At 41.0% G+C, this 14,480-nt stretch overlaps 2 protein-coding genes across 2 annotated transcripts; both read right to left on the minus strand.

Annotated features, from left to right (window-relative positions):
* Positions 1-1,997: 1,997 nt before the first annotated feature.
* cdc45 (CDC45 cell division cycle 45 homolog (S. cerevisiae)) lies at positions 1,998-7,623 on the minus strand. The gene is made up of 18 exons (XM_052067216.1): positions 7,368-7,623; positions 7,223-7,282; positions 6,441-6,533; positions 6,224-6,361; positions 5,595-5,747; positions 5,465-5,523; positions 5,331-5,379; positions 5,185-5,246; positions 5,056-5,106; positions 4,686-4,805; positions 4,383-4,514; positions 4,209-4,307; positions 3,962-4,123; positions 3,473-3,611; positions 3,307-3,390; positions 3,125-3,243; positions 2,680-2,756; positions 1,998-2,333 (listed from the first exon to the last, which is right to left on the minus strand). Exons 1-18 carry the CDS (start codon positions 7,416-7,418, stop codon positions 2,269-2,271), a joined length of 1,713 nt encoding a protein of 570 aa, XP_051923176.1. The 5' UTR covers positions 7,419-7,623; the 3' UTR covers positions 1,998-2,268.
* A 2,119-nt stretch (positions 7,624-9,742) lies between these two features.
* On the minus strand, positions 9,743-13,859 carry plpp5 (phospholipid phosphatase 5). The gene is made up of 8 exons (XM_052067278.1): positions 13,701-13,859; positions 12,853-12,989; positions 12,078-12,186; positions 11,907-11,997; positions 11,577-11,640; positions 11,383-11,507; positions 11,015-11,185; positions 9,743-10,404 (listed from the first exon to the last, which is right to left on the minus strand). Exons 2-8 carry the CDS (start codon positions 12,921-12,923, stop codon positions 10,235-10,237), a joined length of 801 nt encoding a protein of 266 aa, XP_051923238.1. The 5' UTR covers positions 12,924-12,989; positions 13,701-13,859; the 3' UTR covers positions 9,743-10,234.
* Between the last annotated feature and the right edge of the window lie 621 nt (positions 13,860-14,480).

Here is a 14,480-nt window from a genome sequence, read left to right on the forward strand (position 1 = left end):
GCAAACTCCCCTCCCACTAAAAGCAACAGGACAGTCTGTGAGGCTTGCCCGATCACTACATGGCTGCATGATCATGCCTTGTGAGGGTCTATTTCCCCCCAGGCGTGTGTGTGTGTATGTGTGTGTGCGCTCCATGCCACATTCCTCACATGCAGAGTGGCGGAAAGGGCAGTGGCCCCTCATCGGCAGAGGTGTATGGAAAAGGGGAGTGTGAGGAGGGAGAGTGTGCAGACGCAACGCGATTGATGGAAGAGGCCAGACGGCCATGTGACGAGGCAAACAGGTGGATGTTGAATTACTGTAACAATGTTGTCGATTGTTTCTCATTATTGATAAAATTATTCGCTTTCATTTTGTTGCCATTTTGGAAAATGACTCACTTCACATGGTTGTTTTAACTGGGAGACAGTCTCCAAAGTACGATAGGATGTTCCTGATAAACCTCATTTTAGGGCTGAACGGTGTACACTAAAACGTCCTGAATGGGAAGAACCAAAAATAGATACAAGACATTAAGGGAGGCACTAATGATCCATTCATGTGGAATTCAACATAATTATGTTGGTGGAGATAAACAGTAAAATGTTTTATACTGGATAACATCACTACAGGGAGCTTGTGTAAACAGAATCATTCCACATGTAAACGGTCATGGAATAGCTGACCGGTGACTGAGATGCGAGACCCCCTGGCCCCCGCCCCCTGGCCATAAATTTAAGTACACTTGCATCATAAAACCTTAAAGTCTACAATATGTGATTTACATTCAGACAATGTTAATATTCCACACCTCTCATGAAAGAAGATGAGGTTAGGATGGTAACACCCCCCCACCCCCAAAAACAAACTACTTATCATTTGAAAATGCCTGACAACTCCTTAAGGGAGGCAACAGGAAGCAAGTTTGTCGAGACCTAAAAAGTATTTTCAATATTATTGTAAGCCAAACATGTTGCAGTTTGAACATCAACACTGCGCTTAAATATATTTAAAAAATATAGAAAAAGTGCACCGCAATGGTTCAATTACAATGTACTGGATTATTGTACTTAAAAGTGATATACAACTAAATGGTACATTTATTTTAATCAACACTTTCCTTACTTTTATTGGCATGGCTTGATTAGGTGTTTTCACCCATTGTAATATTTTACATTGTATTTTTAAATGTAATTCAATTCAGCGATTCATTTGTGTGCCACTCTAGTAAGACCACGCAGGTTCGCCTATCGGTACATAGGCCACACTAAAAGAATCACCCCTTTTGCAACTGAGTGAACTAAAGTTTCATGAAATTGTGATCCATGAAATCTTCTTTGACTTATGAGACGTATTTTACCCCAAAATCTTGTTGGAACGCCATACATTTATATTCACAAAAACTTGCAGTTGTGGTAAACTATGCACCATTCCTGTGTGATTTTATTTAGCTACATGAGGTAAAATGTTTTTTTTTAAAGAGCGTGATGTCTCGATTTCCAAACGACAAAAATGAAAAAAAAAAGAGTGGGGTAATATATTTCAGACAGTGTCAAACCATCCTATGGGAACATTATGATTTTTGTAAATGCAGGATCGAGTGTCTACATCTGTATGGTGATGAGCACCATACAGATCTTTCTCTGTCTCAACCATATGGACGGGCATGATACCAGTTTTGCAGCTGGAGCTCCCGCCCCTCCCCGCCCGTGCGTCTTTCAAGTGGTGCCGTGGGCCGACAGCAAATCACCACCAGGACACCTGACCTGAATTTGCGCTCGAGTGTACACCAAAGATGCATGCTCACCTTCGGCTGCGCTTAGACAATGTTCATTCCATTTCACTAGCTTTTTCTTTGAGATCAAGGAAAAAGATGAAGATGCATTAAAGCATTTAACTGTTAATGATTTTTTTAAAAACATCGATTCGGTACACTTGTCAAGACGGATGATCATGGGATCGTGTTTGAAAGGAATGCACATAGCCAAAATAACCTACCTGAAATATTTAAATGTCACTTTGTTACTTAAGACCTTGTAGTTTATTAATATGGGCAAATTGTTACATTTCGTAAAAGTCTGAGACACAAACATGAATAAAACAACAGAATTGTAAAACACGAACACATTTACAAACCACTGTACAATATATACTGAAATTGATTAAAAACAAGAACTAAAAGAAAACGTGGATATCATACTCACAACTAGTGATGCTCTCAGAGGGGAACATCACTCACGTACTGTAACTCAGTCACATTCGCATTCATTTCGATTAGACGTGCCTCACTCAGGACAGAAGTGTTATGAGCGCATCCAGGAACTTGCTGCGGTCTTCTGTCTTCAGTTCTATAACTTCAGAAGAACAAAATTGAGAAATGATCATCTTGGTTTGTACATTTCTAGAAGCCACTCGTTAATCCGCACGTTTACATGGTAGAAATTTGCCCTAAAATTAGAATACGTTTGTAAAAATACAGAAACATTACGGTTATGATTATATTAAGCTTTGAAGTAAAAACAAAAACGTTTGAAATACTTCACACCTGTTTGCTGCCATTTACTCAGCTGCGTTTTCGACTTGAAATGAAGGCAATGCTGCCCCCATGTGGTCACACAGAGGAGAAGGACTTTGCCCCCTGTCTTTTCAACCAAAACACAATCCCTTCGAGACGCTGCAGGAAATGATTAATTCACTTACTGGATGTGTCAAAGTGGTCATGTAGAGTTCTGGAGCTGGTGCTCTCTGCAGCTTTCTCAAATGCTCTGCCGAAGAAACTAAGAACAGAGTGAGTGACATTTGTAATGGAAGTCAAGCCCCCACTGGTAACTGTGAATTGCACTTAAAGAGTCTTGCTACTTTGGAACTCGATTAAAAAGTTTACATTGCCCGACGACAGCACTTTAACTACAACAATGAAGTAATCTTTATAAAATAACAAATTAAGGCAAATTCAGTCAAAAGACAATATTTTAAATTTAAAGTAACTTTCTTTCTTTCCACAAGTAGTGTTTCTTCCCAACAAAAATACCCAAGAGTAAAAAGTATGTTGTAATAAAACTACTGGTACAATTGAACAAAAAGTTGCTTCCTTGCTTGTAACCAGTTAAATGTGGCCCATTACTAGCCACCTCTGGTCACGTACTTCTTTTTGTCAGATGTTTCAGACTCGGGTGGAATTCCCACGACAAGGACGGTGCCTTTCTCGACATCTTTGGGGGCAGCCATGATGAGAGGAAGCAGCCTGCACCGCTTATTCCTTGTCTGGCAAACAAATACACCATGAGGAAGTTGTTGAGTTGTCTTTGATAACAATGAGCTACTCACTGATTGGATAAATGCTCTTAGGAGGTACTTGGAGAGCAGAATCAAGGCCATGGGCTTTGAAAAGAGCTTGACATCGGGGGTGCCCTGTGCGAGAAGCACGATTATTCAACTGAGCAACATGTGCGGCCAGCAAATAATCACACGGATGATGGTGGGGCATGTGCACCTCCATGAGGTAGCAGTAAAGGAACGGCCCCTGGGACAAGATGAGGTTGGTGCAAATGCAGCTGGCAACGGTCTGCTGGATTGCGATCAGCTTCTTTTTAGCCAGGTCCATGCCTGAGTGGAGACGTTCCAGGTTGCTCCTGAAAAAGAGCGCAAAGTGCCAGGGGTGGGACAGTCAACTTTAACGTCGAGTTTGCCGTGGTTAAAAATAATTACATATATTGTCATACAACTGTGTTACAACTGTCTGTATGACCTGATAGTATATTATTTAAATGCTTTTTTTGGAAAGGAATCACTCACTCTCCGGCCCATTGAATGTCTCTGATATACCTTAATTATTTTTCAACCCAAAACGTGACTTGACTACGGTGTTAGTGATAGACGACAGCGCGTTACGACGACGAACGCATTTGGGTTATGTCGCCACCATTGGCATGAGCTCCTTTGAAAACGGAGGAGCCGCTATAAACACATTCCAGGGTCACACCTTGAAAGAGAGTCCAGGGCCTTGATGAAGTTGTCCGTCTCATTCTCGTCTTTCTCTGTGCTCTCAAGTAGAGCGGCGGTAGCGTGCACCATGTCGCTGGCCAGGAAACGGTTCTTGAAGCCAAAGTGGACACCGAATGTCTGTATTCGGATGTCTTTCATTCTGTCAAAGCGGAAACTTGTGAGTGAATCCCTCAATGAGTCAGTGAAAACAAAAAAAAAGGGTTTAATCTTCACCAAATCCACACCCGTATTTATTAGAAGACTCCTCAATGACTTCCCGCAGGTTCTCTTTGATGGACATGTCCATGGAGGTGAACTTTTGCCGCACTTGCTTCAGAGGTAGCCTGGTACAAAAGACCAACCTCAAGACACCAATATTCACTTTGCAAGCTTATCTGCATTCCCCGATGTACTCTTACCCCATGTCAGCCAGGAACTCCTGTAGTTTCTTCTGGCCGTTTAGCGTCCACAGCTTGAAGTGGCAACAGGTGTAACATGAATTACTGATGCTCTCATACAGAGACCAGTGCTGGTAAAGGGTCAGACGAAGGCTGAAGCAGAAGGTTAAGGCGGGAAATGATTTGAATACGACTGATCGAACCTCTTTCTCTGCACGGCCGCACAACACCCCCAAAATGAATACAAAAAAAAGCTGACAGATCTTTTGTGATGATGTGGAGCGAAATATAAAACTTGGCAGATGCCCTCAGATGACAGGATACTCATACTCAAAGGAGATCCTCATGCAGTCAATGGAAAGAGAGTTTTCCTCATCCTCGTTTCGATGGTTGTGTCGGGAGACGTGCCGCTGCATAGCGGCGATGTCGATTACGTACTTCATACTAACGGACGGAACACAAAATGTTCAAGCACAGCCCTGATAAACCAGCGTCGAGTATCAATATGAACAAATTGAGCTGCTCAAATAAGTTTTCCACCATAATAAGATTCACTGAGACGCACCCGTATTCTTTATATTTCTGCCACCCTCTAATCAATTAGTTTACTTCTAAATAAAAAGAATATGAATTAAATAAAAATAACTGACGCTACAGCAGCTGTTTAATTGATTGAAAGGGGACCATTTCTCACTGTGTGACTTTATCGTGAACCCACTGATCAGTCAGCCCAATGATAGCCCACCTGTAAAAAAAAAAACACACACATTAAATGTCGATACAGTATTGTTTATGAGTAAAAGAAAAACTATTGACAACTTACCAGAGCATATCTTTAGTGTCTTTAGTCAACACCCAGGCAAGCTCGAAAAACATCATGGCTGCCTAAAATAGGAAAGATTATTCTCTATTTTCTCAAAAAAGTGTCATTTGCTCGAATAGGTGCTGCGTCCAATTCTGTTCACTCACAGATGTTCCATGGTATTCATACTGCTCGTAGTCAAACAGGATTTCCCTCCTATGATTAAAGCAAAGCATGAATGCTAATATCCTGCTTTAAGCAGCAAACGCAGTCCAAATGTGACTACATATCGATGGTTTACCTTCGTGCTTCCCACTCCCTCTTCTCACGTTGTCTCTCGATTCTCCTCTCGACTGACCCCTGCATAAAAAAAAAACACATTGAACAGTTTGTTTGACTATGTATATTTTTTTAAAAATAAAACGCCATACTTCATCATATCTCCTTCGCTTGCCAGAAGGCTCTGTGCCTTCGTCGCTTTCATTTCCAGAGTCTCCACCCTCTTCATCCTCATCGTCATCTCGAAATATTTCATCATAGGATGGCACGCCCAAGTCATCGTCTTGTTTTATCAACAATTTTATCTTCAGAGAAAGAACAAACAAATGTTAAGAATCGATAATTCCATTCTTCTATTATCTATCGTGCTTTTTTACATTAGGTGAGGTGGAGCCTATTCCAGCTGACTGCGCTAAAAGGGCAGACATCCGGTACAAGGTGTGTCAGAAAATTTCCAGGACTCGTGTCACAAGATATATTTGAAACTATGAGTTTTCCCTTGTCAGACAATGAACAAGCACATCCACACAGAGCTTTTGAGACATTCACTTCCTTCAATGCGTGAGAAGAGGCGAGAGTTGTGACAATTCATTGCTTGTTCATCGTGAGAACGTTCCTTCTCACAATACCCTGAACATTGGACACTTCCTGGCCGAGAAGAACATCACTGAGCTGGAGCAACCTTCCTATTCACACAACCTGGCTCCATGTTACTTGTTCTTCTTTCTCAAACACAAGGGATTCATCAAAAGGACAACACGATGAAGCCATTATCCATCACCTGAGTGTCATTGTAGACATTAACCACATCTACAGGCCGGTGAGTGTCACAAATGAAGAAGATGGAGTCATCGTCCGGCTGCAGCAACTCAAGAAGGTCAACGTTGGCGCCGCAGTTGATGAGGACAAAGTATTTAAACTGCAATAAAAATAGATAATTATTGTATACAAGATTATCTTAAGTCATTGACTCCTTTATTGTCTGAGGAGCTTCATACTTGGTCTTTGTGTTCGAGGAAGGCAGTGCCAAGGTCCTGCCACCCCGCCACTGGTATAAGAGTATACTGAACCTGGTCGCACTGAAACAAGGCCTGATGAAGAAAAAAATATATACCAATATTTAACATGATAATTCTCCACTGGTCGGTCAAGACCCAAAAGTAGGCTGCAGAAAGGTGGGATGTAAACCACCTCTCCTGACCTTGTTTAGATGAAGCTAAAACATGAAATGCCAGTGTTGGTGTTTTTATACCACAATTTACACCGTGTACATTTATTTCCTAAAAAAGAGAGAAAATTATTGAGGTTGCACTCTCCCAAAACGAAAACTGGAACTTGTTTTCATGTAGATGTGGTTGCCCACAAGCTGTTTATAATAGTGAAACCACAAGTTAAAAATTGTTGGTGGAGTACTGTACACAGAACAAAAATCACAGTTTGCTACGTTTCGCTAGGTTCCAAGTTGCGGCTTTCATTTTAGATTTCCAGTAGGCTTGTCACTGCTTTGTACAATCTTACTCGTTCCACTGTCTCATTTGATCAGTCTTAGAACCACTGTCACAGAACAATCGAGCGCGTGTGTCTGTATATAAGTTTAAGTGTAAACATTCGTAAAAATGTCTTAAGAGACATTAAATGGCCGGTTGTTGCCCCGCCTCTGGATTAAACCAAAGCTTTTGATATAGGTGAACGCGATCGTCATTAAATTTCTGCCAAAGTGGAACCAAACTCTCCATAACAATGAACTATAGTATGCTTGCTAACAGGACCGCTAACTTACCTGAAGGATCCTACAGGCGCAAAGAGCATCGATATCTGGCGCCACCAGGAGCGCAACTCTCTGAAGGAGAGTTCGACAATGTTACCAATGTGCAGTGGATGGTTAGCTAAGCAGGGAGCTAATGTTATGGTTCGCTCAACCTTACCTGGTCGGCAACAGCTTCATAAAATTCTTTCCGAATGTCCGAGACAAACATATTGGAGGGCGATATACGACGCTGGCGTAGAGTCCTCGACACGAAAACGACGGGCCAAAGTGGATCATATGTCACGAAAACGACAGGAAGGGAGAATTTTTAGATTTTGTGTCTAGAGACAGACTACAGACAGCCGCTACACTGTTTGTAAATATGGCGCCAAAAGCCTGCGTCACGCGTAACCAATCAGGAAAGGGGAAGGAGTCGTACGTCAGGAGCATGACGCATCCCTCACCAAAACCCAAAGATGAGAGGACTGCGCAAAACGAGAAAACGGAGAAAAGTATACCGTTTACCCACAGGAACGTTTTGAGTGTACGACGCAGCCCAATGAACGATAGTGGTTCCTTGATTTAGGAGTTCAATTCCTTGCGTGACCATGCTCGTAACTCGAATTACTCCTTTCTCACGTCAACTTCCCAGGGGCGTGAAAATGGATGAAATGAACATAGACTCATGTACAGTAGCAGTACATAGTGCAGTACTGTATATACAGTAATGTCACTAAAAGGTTGAATAACTACAATTTCTTCCTTCAAACTTGCTTTTGCCGGTATCATAACTACACAGCTATTCATGACACAAACAATCTGAAAAACTAGAATGCACAGTTTCTGTAGAAATATTTAATTTGACCAAATGAAATAACAGCATAATCAGAGTTAATTGGTTGCTCAATGGTCCAAACAAAACAAAGATGTGCCCGACAAGAAAAATAACACTAAACACTTGTACTTGACAAAACAGTATCAGGAGAGATCAGCAACAATCTGATTTAAGAGAAGGTAACAACCTTTCAGGTAACTAAACAACAATGTTTACATTTTAACATCCTCCTCGTAAAATAAGAGTTAAGTGTTGTTTTTATAAATATACATGAAGAAACATGCAGGATTTTCAATGACTACTATTTTTGTTAACAAACTAGTCAAAGGACCCGTGGTTTTAACATGATCACATTTTGGGCAAACAAACATTGAAAATTCAAGTCCAACTCCTACATGTCCCAAATTTGGAACAGTTGCTCATAACTGCTGTAGTGGAATTATGTAATTCAGATATAAATGGTAAGTAATTTTCCATTAAGATATCCCAATTGTGTACTGAATAAAAAATAAAATAAAATAAATATCTAAATTTCTTCTTTTTTTTCCCTGTAAGAAAACTATCATGTCACATTTGATTATGTCAAAACCAGACAAAACTGAAGTTAGAGAACAAAAATGGAATGAAAAGCTGTATACATTTCACAAACAGGACAATGTTGGAAATAAAAAGGCACAAAATCCGGGCCAAGTTTGGTCTGAAAGACTCTGTGAACAGCGGAGTTGAGCTGTATTCAGAGCGGCGAGCAAAAGTGCTTATACCCTGCAAGACTTTGGCTGATTTCACATAAAAACACAAAAGAGGTTTGCCTGATACTTTTGTCAACACCACCAACTTATCATAGAGCCCCAAAAAATAAACAAAAAAACAACAACAAAAAACCACATCACTCTGCGATATAAACATGATTAAAACCCCGACCAACAGGAGCAGCATCATCTGGCAAGGTTTCATTGACGTCCCTTCTTTTTATCACCAGAGTGACAAGAATCGTAGTTGGACCATGTAGTTGGAATTGGGTTTGTAGTTTTTGACAACTATACAAAAAAAATGTGTGACTCCATTTGAAGAATGGAAGGCGAGTGGCTCAACCTTTGCTGGATGGGCCACAGACAACAGCCATTTTCATCTCCAGACCATGTCAGGAATAACGGTGTTGTCACACAGGTGTAACAAGATTATAATTTAACATTAAATATGCTAATTAAAATGTAATTTACCTTCTTTGGAACCTGGCATTTTCACATAAAATTATTCCATTTTTTGTCAACTTAATTATAGCACGACTTTGCATCACCTTTTCTAGATCTCACTGTTCTGTTTAAACGGTTTGGAGGTAGGATTAGCACCGGAACATAGCAGGAAAGTGGCGTGCTCGAAGTTTGACACCTGACAGTCACTTCTCCTGCCCGGTTGCATCGAAAGCAGTTGTAAAGCCCTTTTCACAATGAACTCAATTCAGTGTGAAAGGGTTGCACGTCAGCAGTGAAAGATGACTGCAACCCGGTTGCTAAGGTGCCCATATTTGGAAATGCTGACGCTGGTTTAGACAAGAAGTTGACCACATGGCCTCGCTCTTATTTAGTAATAGGAGGAGGAGCAGACAAGCAACAGAATAAACAACAACAACAACAAAAGAATGGTAGATCCTTTCCTAATGGCCCGGCACGAATTAAAGACTTTAATCTTGTTCGTGAGGTATAGTTCCACCAAGACCGCTTCAAGGTATATTTCAGACTGATCAATGAGCAGTGACCTCAACTTGTGCCCCAGATCATCTCTCATGTGTCCCAACGTTCCGCACAGAGCAGATGTCCTTCTGCCACAACACCCAGCAGCGCTGTATTCCGTGTTGCTCGCCCCCTCACCGCACACCGCACAGAGAGTGGATTCGGCGACTGTTAAGTGCAGTGTGAAAAGGGCTTAACTGACGTCACACATCGAATTATGTGGATTGCGGGATGCCACGTTGCTGTGTGAAAGCATGACCAATGAGTGGGAAAACGCATGAAAAATGTCTTCTGTTACGAAGTCAAATAATTTCGATAGGCTTTCACAATGCTGTTATTTTCTCCAATTCAAAGCGCCCTTTTCGTAAAGAAAACACCTCACGTGTCAGCCTTACCCAAGATACACTTTCCATAATGGGAGTCATGATTTTACAACAGCACCACAACAACAACAAAAAATAAACTGTGGGGGCAGCTGTTTTACATGGGTAGGATGTAGTTGGAGTTGGCTAGCTTGTGTTGCTGTGCGGCAGGGACAAGCTCTCCCTGACTCAGAGGGCGGTGGCAGTTGTCCTCGTGAAGCGCGGGGTAGTGCTGCCTGTAGCACAGCCAGGCGAAGGCCAGGCCTAGCAGAGAGCCCACGAGCACATCTACAAGCAAGACAACAAGGTCAATGGGTCATGATGGTCGCAACGGAGCTGGACCAGTCAGTCAGTCAGAGGGCACATAAAGACAAAAATGACAAAAGATGCTCCAATGGGAATTCAAACTCAGATCTTCTGAATGAGTGACAGACATGCTAATCACCACCATACCATGCAGCCCCCTAAATGACATACCACGTGAAATTATTTTCACCAAGCTTCTGAAGGGATTGCTCAAATTGGTCGTTTCCCTTACAGAACCGTTTTGGAAAGTTGGCCGTTTGTCAAGATTTTATGAGGCTTTCATTAACTGCTACACATCATTACATTGGGCAGCAGAGGCTCATCGGTAACAAATGGCACTTTGGAACTGGAGAGTCACGATTTCAGTTGTGTAATGTTAAGTAGTTGCTGGAGAGATGCTATTCTGCAACCTAATGACCATGGAGGTGTCCCAGGCAAGTCCTGCTTGGCAAACAGTGAGCATCTATAGAGCAACAGTTACAATAAACCTATTCATAATTAATTTATAAACCCTGTGCCTTTTTTTTTTAAGTCATCGCAACACTCCTATATTATTTCATTCATAGTAAGGAAGATGGAGCCTCAGACTGACCTTGCCAGTGGTGTTTGTAGTCGCAGGTTCTGGAAAGGGCAATGGTCAGCGCTACAATTAAAGGGGTGAGGAATGCACAGAGTCGCCAAGCCCTGCCTTGACCAACTGCACTGAAGCATCGCAGCTTTCCGCCGATGTAAAGTGCTGTGAAGCCCAGCCCTGCAAAAGCAACTAGAAAGAGAATAGTGAAGGACAAACATTAAATACACTCTTTCACATTGACCTGGATAACGCCCCCCCCCCCCCCACACACACACACAAAAATACAGTGGTATCTTGACTCAAAGGTAACCTGACATTACAAAGTCGATTTAGAATTTGGATTGTTAAGCCCTAGAGTCTATAAACAGCATGTTATTATGTCTCACATGAAGAATGGCCGCTGGGAAAACTCTTTCTTCCCTCCATGACCACATCTGGATCACCGTTGCAGCGTAGCTCCAGGTTCATCTGTCCGTCTGGGAAACAGCGATAGAAGAAGTCTGGCCTTGGCCTGATGCAGAAAAAAAGTGTTATTTCACTTCTACTTTGCCAACAGTGAGCTCATTTGCACCGTTTTTACCTGCCGACGGCAAGTTTGATGATGTTGGTAAAAACACCGTTCAGCACCAGGGTCAACGTCACGGCTGGATAACAGAAAGTGGGAATGGAAAAAACACAGCAGCTTAACAAGTGCAGTGCCTTACAAGTCTCATGGCTCAGATACATGAGCAAATAAGAAACTGGAAGACCCATTTCTACTATTTCTACTGCACTGTGATGTCTGAATTTGATTAATTGTTCACCCCTATTTTGTATCCAGGATTGAATTAAGTTAGGAGCCTCGTCACGAAATAAATTCAACTCATCAGTCAAGATGTTCCTGTATTCTGACAACAGTCACGTTTCTCACCCAGTGATGCTTCCTTGGCGTCGCCTCGGTCTGGCTTCATCAGGATGGTGAAGACCAGGATGACAATTAGTGGCGTGAAGACAGCGATGCTCTGGTGCGGCAAAGAGGAGGCACAGTATAAACTAAAAACGGGTTAATAACGGAACTATATACAACTTTCACGTTACTTACAAACATGAGCGATGTCGGGACATGATCTTGCTCCACTCGTTGGAATTTATACAACCATATCTCTTCTGGTTGGATCTCACGGTAGAAAGGTGGAAGCTGCTCTGTCACGCTGAGGGAATGAAGCACAACTGGTTCAATACAGAATATGCCCTACGTCTAATTTACATTCCAGTGGTGAGTGTCATACGCTTTCTATCAGACTAGAGTATGCTTTCTTGTTGTTTTACCAGGATCCAGGTTGCCCCAAATCTGGTAAAACAACAAAACAAAGCATTGCTTTACATTTTTTAGTAATCAGCAGTGGAAAATGGGTTGGTTTCACCCAGATCACACATTTATGAAACCAGAAAAAAAAAATAGAAAAAACCCACAGAAAACAAGGTTTTTGTGAAGATACTGTATACATTTTATGCACAAAAGTGACTTTTACGCCAATAATCTATGCTTTAGTGGAGCCTCAAACAGAAACGGTCCCTTTCTTCTATAACCAACAACTGAAAATATGCTTGTGACAAAATAATATATTTCCAATTAATCACCAGTTTAACAATTTTACAATTAATAAACTTTACAACGTATTTGGGCACTATTTAGTAAAAGTTTATTTATTTATAAGTTAATTATTTTCTAAACACACAATATTAATCAGAACGCCGTGTTTAGACAGAGTTGCATAGAACATATTGTTATGAACATTTTAGGGTTGACTTTCCCTAGATTAACCCGATATTTAAATAACGAATTCTAAGGGATACACAGGATGGAATGGACATACAGAAAAACCACGAAGAGTGCCAAGCGGATGCAGATTTCTGACAGCAGCCCACGAAGCAGCCTCCTCTTCATTTTGTCTGTCGATGTGGACTTCAGTCAAAGTAGCACATCACCCCCCGATTTATGTCACCCTAAACGCTGCAGGTTAACATACAGAAAAATCAATGTTAAACTATATATTGCGAATCAATTTTGCCTTAGGTATCTGGGGCTGCCTTCACGTTTACCATGAAGTAAGTCTGGTAACACCTCAAATAAGTAACATCTGATACTCGACAATCCCTTGTTGTCAAAAATATATATATTGACAGAGTTACATTGGATAATTTCCCCTTGGCACACTCAAGAGTCTGACATGTTTTTTACTGTGGTATTTTTGGGCAGTAATTCTAACAGACACACAAAATGGAATTTGGCCCCAAGTCTGCCAGGTTGGCACTGCAGTCCAATCGGATTCTCTGCATTTTAGTCGTACAGTATAGCCTATAGCAATGATCAAAGCCATCCACATAGGATCTAAACTTCGCAATGAGTTAATTCGACTAAGAAGCAGACGCAACACTATTGATCACTTTTCACACATTTAGAAAAACAAGTGTCCATAGTTGTCATTCTATCTATTACCCACCATATTGCAGCCGTGTTTAAATTACACCTCCGCATGCCACGACGCTATTAAGATATCAAAAAGTAACATATGGCAACCAACCACCCTAACAAAACATGACAACAACTAGCATCGCCTGTCTCTGAATATGAAAGAGATGTTAGCATCTAAGCTAGCTGGATGAAATATCATGCAAGATGACTGTCGGCCTGTCACGAATATAGCAACGGTTTACAACTCACCTTCAATTAGAAAGCTTTCCTATCTCGCTGTCCTCACGACAACGTCAGTTTTATTGTAAAAAGAGGCTGCGGCATCTTCTCTTATTGAGACTCAAGAGACACTCCATCCAATGCAGCCAATGTGCGCGTCATGAAGATTGTACAAAACATCCGTTCTACGCTTTTCAAACGTAAAGGTAAGTCTGAATTGGATTCGACAATAATAGAATATTTGAGATTCAAATAAATGGTGTCAGTCATTTTGTAAATATTCACATGATTATATATCTCATATGTCGATTCCCACGTATAACATCTAGTTCTACATTTTAACGGCATCCTCAAAATCGGTTTGTTTTGACAGACGGAAATGGGATTGAAATAACTTTGTTTTTCTGAAACATGGATTCAACACGCCACGTCACGTAAAGTGTAATTGAAGTTGTGTAGTTTGTCACAAAGTACCCGTCCTTCATTAATGCTAAGGTATACCACGTTTATAATTTTGCAGTGGGTGATCTCCCTAACATTTGATGTTACTGTAGTCATACTTATAATAATTATAAATTCAGTCAACATATCGCAAATTAATTTAAGTTGATCAATGTAATTTGTTTTACTTTATTATATTTATTACAGCTCACGTAATGGTGTATAATGAGTGACTAAATATGTAAATTCCGTATTTAAATGAAGCATTTCATTTTGAATGAAGCAACGCTTTCAATTAAAAAAAACGTTCTAAATATTGTCAATATAATGAAAAAAAACCCCTGCTTTTTCAACAGTGATACGCAAGTG

The sequence above is a fragment of the Hippocampus zosterae genome, chromosome 6, assembly GCF_025434085.1.
Source record: "Hippocampus zosterae strain Florida chromosome 6, ASM2543408v3, whole genome shotgun sequence".
In the NCBI taxonomy this organism is placed as follows: domain Eukaryota; kingdom Metazoa; phylum Chordata; class Actinopteri; order Syngnathiformes; family Syngnathidae; genus Hippocampus; species Hippocampus zosterae.

What these genes read in the sequence shown, in the direction of transcription:
- cdc45 (XM_052067216.1), bottom strand. Translation starts at nt 7,418, where the DNA reads ATGTTTGTCTCGGACATTCGGAAAGAATTTTATGAAGCTGTTGCCGAC. An exon ending in TCCTCGAACACAAAGACCAA is followed by an intron (nt 6,362 to 6,440) that starts GTATGAAGCTCC and finishes TTTTTATTGCAG; the next exon opens with TTTAAATACTTTGTCCTCAT. An exon ending in GCCCTGGACTCTCTTTCAAG is followed by an intron (nt 3,612 to 3,961) that starts GTGTGACCCTGG and finishes GCTCTTTTTCAG; the next exon opens with GAGCAACCTGGAACGTCTCC.
- plpp5 (XM_052067278.1), bottom strand. Translation starts at nt 12,923, where the DNA reads ATGAAGAGGAGGCTGCTTCGTGGGCTGCTGTCAGAAATCTGCATCCGC. An exon ending in TCCCAGCGGCCATTCTTCAT is followed by an intron (nt 11,186 to 11,382) that starts GTGAGACATAAT and finishes TTCTCTTTCTAG; the next exon opens with TTGCTTTTGCAGGGCTGGGC. An exon ending in CTACAAACACCACTGGCAAG is followed by an intron (nt 10,405 to 11,014) that starts GTCAGTCTGAGG and finishes TCTTGCTTGTAG; the next exon opens with ATGTGCTCGTGGGCTCTCTG.